Here is a 6,000-nt window from a genome sequence, read left to right on the forward strand (position 1 = left end):
CTAGCTTGGAAGGACGGTACCGTGCAGTACCGAAGAGCCCTTACTGCTGCTCGATCATCCTATTTTTCTAACTTAATTGAGGAAAATAAGAACAATCCGAAATTCCTTTTTGATACTGTCGCAAAGCTAACTAAAAAGCAGCATTCCCCAAGAGAGGATGACTTTCACTTTAGCAGTGATAAATTCATGAACTTCTTTGAGGAAAAGATTATGATTATTAGAAAGCAAATTACGGACTCCTCTTTAAACCTGCGTATTCCTCCAAACCTCAGTTGTCCTGAGTCTGCACAACTCTGCCAGGACCTAGGATCAAGAGAGACGCTCAAGTCTTTTAGTACTATATCTCTTGACACAATGATGAAAATAATCATGGCCTCTAAACCTTCAGCTGCATACTGGACCCTATTCCAACTAAACTACTGAAAGAGCTGCTTCCTGTGCTTGGCCCTCCTATGTTGAACATAATAAACGGCTCTCTATCCACTGGATGTGTACCAAACTCACTAAAAGTGGCAGTAATAAAGCCTCTCTTGAAAAAGCCAAACCTTGACCCAGAAAATATAAAAAACTATCGGCCTATATCGAATCTTCCATTCCTCTCAAAAATTTTAGAGAAGGCTGTTGCGCAGCAACTCACTGCCTTCCTGAAGACAAACAATGTATACGAAATGCTTCAGTCTGGTTTTAGACCCCATCATAGCACTGAGACGGCACTTGTGAAGGTGGTAAATGACATTTTAATGGCAACGGACCGAGGCTCTGCATCTGTCCTCGTGCTCCTAGACCTTAGTGCTGCTTTTGATACCATCGATCACCACATTCTTTTGGAGAGATTGGAAACCCAAATTAGTCTACACGGACATGTTCTGGCCTGGTTTAGATCTTATCTGTCGGAAAGATATCAGTTTGTCTCTGTGAATGGTTTGTCCTCTGACAAATCAACTGTAAATTTCGGTGTTCCTCAAGGTTCTGTTTTAGGACCACTATTGTTTTCACTATATATTTAACCTCTTGGGGATGTTATTCGAAAACATAATGTAAACTTTCACTGCTATGCGGATGACACACAGCTGTACATTTCAATGAAACATGGTGAAGCCCCAAAATTGCCCTCGCTAGAAGCATGTGTTTCAGACATAAGGAAGTGGATGGCTGCAAACTTTCTACTATTAAACTCGGACAAAACAGAGATGCTTGTTCTAGGTCCCAAGAAACAAAGAGATCTTCTGTTGAATCTGACAATTAATCTTAATGGTTGTACAGTCGTCTCAAATAAAACTGTGAAGGACCTCGGCGTTACTCTGGACCCTGATCTCTCTTTTGAAGAACATATCAAGACCATTTCGAGGACAGCTTTTTTCCATCTACGTAACATTGCAAAAATCAGAAACTTTCTGTCCAAAAATGATGCAGAAAAATTAATCCATGCTTTTGTCACTTCTAGGTTAGACTACTGCAATGCTCTATTTTCCGGCTACCCGGATAAAGCACTAAATAAACTTCAGTTAGTGCTGAATACGGCTGCTAGAATCCTGACTAGAACCCAAAAATTTGATCATATTACTCCAGTGCTAGCCTCTCTACACTGGCTTCCTGTCAAAGCAAGGGCTGATTTCAAGGTTTTACTGCTAACCTACAAAGCATTACATGGGCTTGCTCCTACCTATCTCTCTGATTTGGTCCTGCCGTACATACCTACACGTACGCTACGGTCACAAGACGCAGGCCTCCTAATTGTCCCTAGAATTTCTAAGCAAACAGCTGGAGGCAGGGCTTTCTCCTATAGAGCTCCATTTTTATGGAACGGTCTGCCTACCCATGTCAGAGACGCAAACTCGGTCTCAACCTTTAAGTCTTTACTGAAGACTCATCTCTTCAGTGGGTCATATGATTGAGTGTAGTCTGGCCCAGGAGTGGGAAGGTGAACGGAAAGGCTCTGGAGCAACGAACCGCCCTTGCTGTCTCTGCCTGGCCGATTCCCCTCTTTCCACTGGGATTCTCTGCCTCTACCCTGTTACGGGGCTGAGTCACTGGCTTACTGGGGCTCTCTCATGCCGTCCCTGGGGGGTGTGTCACCTGGGTGGGTTGATTCACTGTTGTGGTCGGCCTGTCTGGGTTGGCGCCCCCTTGGGTTGTGCCGTGGCGGAGATCTTTGTGGGCTATACTCGGCCTTGTCTCAGGATGGTAAGTTGGTGGTTGAAGATATCCCTCTAGTGGTGTGGGGGCTGTGCTTTGGCAAAGTGGGTGGGGTTATATCCTTCCTGTTTGGCCCTGTCCGGGGGTGTCCTCGGATGGGGCCACAGTGTCTCCTGACCCCTCCTGTCTCAGCCTCCAGTATTTATGCTGCATTAGTTTATGTGTCGGGGGGCTAGGGTCAGTTTGTTATATCTGGAGTACTTCTCCTGTCCTATTCGGTGTCCTGTGTGAATCTAAGTGTGCGTTCTCTAATTCTCTCTTTCTTTCTCTCTCTCGGAGGACCTGAGCCCTAGGACCATGCCCCAGGACTACCTGACATGATGACTCCTTGCTGTCCCCAGTCCACCTGGCCATGCTGCTGCTCCAGTTTCAACTGGCCTGGGCCCTAGGACCATGTCCCAGGACTACCTGACATGATGACTCCTTGCTGTCCCCAGTCCACCTGGCCATGCTGCTGCTCCAGTTTCAACTGTTCTGCCTTACTATTATTCAACCATGCTGGTCATTTATGAACATTTGAACATCTTGGCCACGTTCTGTTATAATCTCCACCCGGCACAGCCAGAAGAGGACTGGCCACCCCACATATGCTCTCTCTAATTCTCTCTTTCTTTCTCTCTCTCGGAGGACCTGAGCCCTTGGACCGTGCCCCAGGACTACCTGACATGATGACTCCTTGCTGTCCCCAGTCCACCTGACTGTGCTGCTGCTCCAGTTTCAACTGTTCTGCCTTATTATTATTCGACCATGCTGGTCATTTATGAACATTTGAACATCTTGGTCATGTTCTGTTATAATCTCTACCCGGCACAGCCAGAAGAGGACTGGCCACCCCACATAGCCTGGTTCCTCTCTAGGTTTCTTCCTAGGTTTTGGCCTTTCTAGGGAGTTTTTCCTAGCCACCGTGCTTTTACACCTGCATTGTTTGCTGTTTGGGGTTTTAGGCTGGGTTTCTGTACAGCACTTTGAGATATCAGCTGATGTACGAAGGGCTATATAAATCAATTTGATTTGATTTGATTTAACTTGGGTCAAACGTGTCAGGTAGCCTTGCACAAGCTTCCTACAATAAGTTGGGTGAATTTTGGCCCATTCCTCCTGACAGAGCTGGTGTAACCAAGTCAGGTTTGTCGACCTCCTTGCTCGCACACACTTTTCAGTTCTGCCCACAAAATTTCTACAGGATTGAGGTCAGGGCTTTGTGACGGCCACTCCAATACTTGGACTTTGTTGTCCTTAAGCCATTTTGCCACAACTTCGAAAGTATACTTGGGGTCATTGTTCATTTGGAAGACCCATTTGCGACCAAGCTTTAACTTCCTGACTGATGTCTTGAGATGTTGCTTCAACATATCCACAACATTTCTTCTTCCTCATGAGCCATCTATTTTGTGTAGTACACCAGTCCCTCCTGCAGCAACACACCCCTACAACATGATGCTGCCACCCCCGTGCTTCACGGTTGGGATGATGTTCTTCGGCTTGCAAGCCTCCCCCTTTTTCCTCCAAACATAACGATGGTCATTATGGCCAAACAGTTCTATTTTTATTTCATCAGACCAGAGGACATTTCTCCAAAAAGTACAATCTTTGTCCCCATGTGCAGTTGCAAACAGTCATCTGGCTTTTTTAATGGCAGTTTTGGAGCAGTGGCTTCTTCCTTGCTGAGTGGCCATTCAGGTTTTTACTGTGGATATAGATACTTTTGTACCAGTTCCCTCCAGCATCTTCACAAGGTCCTTTGCTGTTGTTCTAGGATTGATGAGCACTTTTCACACCAAAGTACGTTAATCTCTAGGAGACCGAACGTGTCTCCTTCCTGTGCGTTATGACGGCTGCGTGGTTCCATGGTGTTTATACTTGCGTTCTATTGTTTGTACAGATAAACGTGGTACCTTCAGGCATTTGGAAATTGCTCCGAAGGATGAACCAGACTTGTGGAGGTCTACTATATTTTTTCTGAAGTCTTGGCTGATTTCTTTTGATTTGCCAAGCATCACTGGAATTGTGATACAGTGAATTATAAGTGAAATAATATGTCTATAAACAGTTGTTGGAAAAAATACTTATGCTATGCACAAAGTAGATGTCCTAACCGACTTGCCAAAACTATGGTTTGTTAACAAGAAATTTGTGGAGTGGTTTAAAGACGAGTTAATGGACTCCAACCTAAGTGTATGTAAACTTCCAACTTCAACTGGACATGCAAGTGCCTCCATCATCTGTCGCTCAGCTGCAATTGAATAGAGATGTAATAGTGTTTAGCCAAATCAAGCCTCTAGGTGCCATGAATATTGAGATAAAACTGTTCTGTCTATGGCCATAAGCGTGCTATACTGGTCCTTGAAAACTATATAAATACCACATATTTTTATTATTAAGAGTCACATGTAGCCTAGCTAGTCTAGGTGCCATGATAGCCACCTCAGGTTATAGGAATGACGATAAAGCTCAGTTATGTCCCAAATCTCACTCTATGCACTACTTGCCCTGGTCAAAAGTAGTACACTAATTAGGGAATGTGGTGCCATTTGGGATGCAACCCTAGGCTGGATGAGGAGTCGTTTTGACCGCCCAGGGTTGATCTCACTCCTGCATGACAGTCTACAACCCTGACCTTGGTACTCACAGCTTTGCCTAAGGCCAGACAGACTGTCTGTGAGACATTATGGTATTAGCTACTTAAGATGATGTAAAACTGACACATACTATATGCAGTTGTGGACAGACAGCTGACAGTCGTTGTTACTTTAGGTTTTCAGGAAACGAACAAAAAGACCTTAGATATGTCCTCATTCGGGGGATTTCTGAGTCACTCTTACTCTACACGCAAAGACTTGACAACACAAGGAGGAAGAGGCGAATTCACAGATAAGGGCTAAAGAAACTGGAAAGGAAGTCTCATATCGCGCCATATCTAGCCTACAAAGAATATTTTGCAAAGTTTGTATCTACTGGCTGAACTTGACTTGCTCGTGCGTTTATTATGTAACCTTGACTTGAGCATGTAGCTGTTGTAAGATGTAAACTATTTGCACACAACAGTAATGACAATCAGATCAACGAATGCAACATAAAAAAAAGTTTAAATAATATTTGACGCAAGATATCAAATTGACATTGCGAAAAAAAACACATCAGGAAACACTGTGCACGTAAAGACAGGCAGTACGCACACGTCGCTGGCAAGACATGAGAGCTCTGTCATTACGTCTGACGAAGGAAAAGTGTCTGTCTTTTTTTATCCATGTCAACAACAGTCGTATATTACCCTCTCCTCCGATCCCGTGTGCGGAACAATCGGTCTGATATTCGGGTGAAAACCCCGGTGAGGACCGGTGAGTACACAAGCTTCCTCCACGACATGGGAGCCGCCATCATGACAGCCGTTTCAATCAACCCAACTTTATCAGCAAATTGAAACGAAACAAGGACATCCGCACCTCACATGCACAAAATGTTCTGCACACAACGTTCAACGTCTGTGCATCGGGGTACAGCTGGATTATAAATCCAAATTTAGTTGAGGGCAGAATCTGGATTAAAGAAATCTATGTATCCACATTATTTCAGTGTAACTGAATGCGCCACACACACACAGTACATTACTTATTTGTCTGTATTAGTAAATACAATTCCAGTTCTAGTGGGACCTCTAGCGGTCGAGTTCTGAACTACAGAGCCAGGTGGTTCTGTCCGGGACCTGACTTTGAGGGTACTTTATGGGCACCTTGAAATCGCACCTCTACTATAGGCTACACATTTTGCTATCAGGGGTAGATCAATATTCTAAGGCGACAAATA

At 44.5% G+C, this 6,000-nt stretch overlaps 1 protein-coding gene across 1 annotated transcript in view; it reads right to left on the reverse strand.

Annotated features, from left to right (window-relative positions):
* LOC115113011 (CDP-diacylglycerol--glycerol-3-phosphate 3-phosphatidyltransferase, mitochondrial-like) overlaps positions 1-5,768 on the reverse strand; it is a 28,262-nt gene extending 22,494 nt beyond the window's left edge. The window contains exon 1 of the mRNA XM_029640182.2: positions 5,468-5,768. Coding sequence (XP_029496042.2) covers positions 5,468-5,577 — 110 coding nt within the window. The 5' untranslated portion in view covers positions 5,578-5,768. The remainder of the gene's footprint in view (positions 1-5,467) is intronic.
* Positions 5,769-6,000: the final 232 nt, after the last annotated feature.

Source organism: Oncorhynchus nerka, linkage group LG28 (assembly GCF_034236695.1).
Source record: "Oncorhynchus nerka isolate Pitt River linkage group LG28, Oner_Uvic_2.0, whole genome shotgun sequence".
Lineage (NCBI taxonomy): Eukaryota > Metazoa > Chordata > Actinopteri > Salmoniformes > Salmonidae > Oncorhynchus > Oncorhynchus nerka.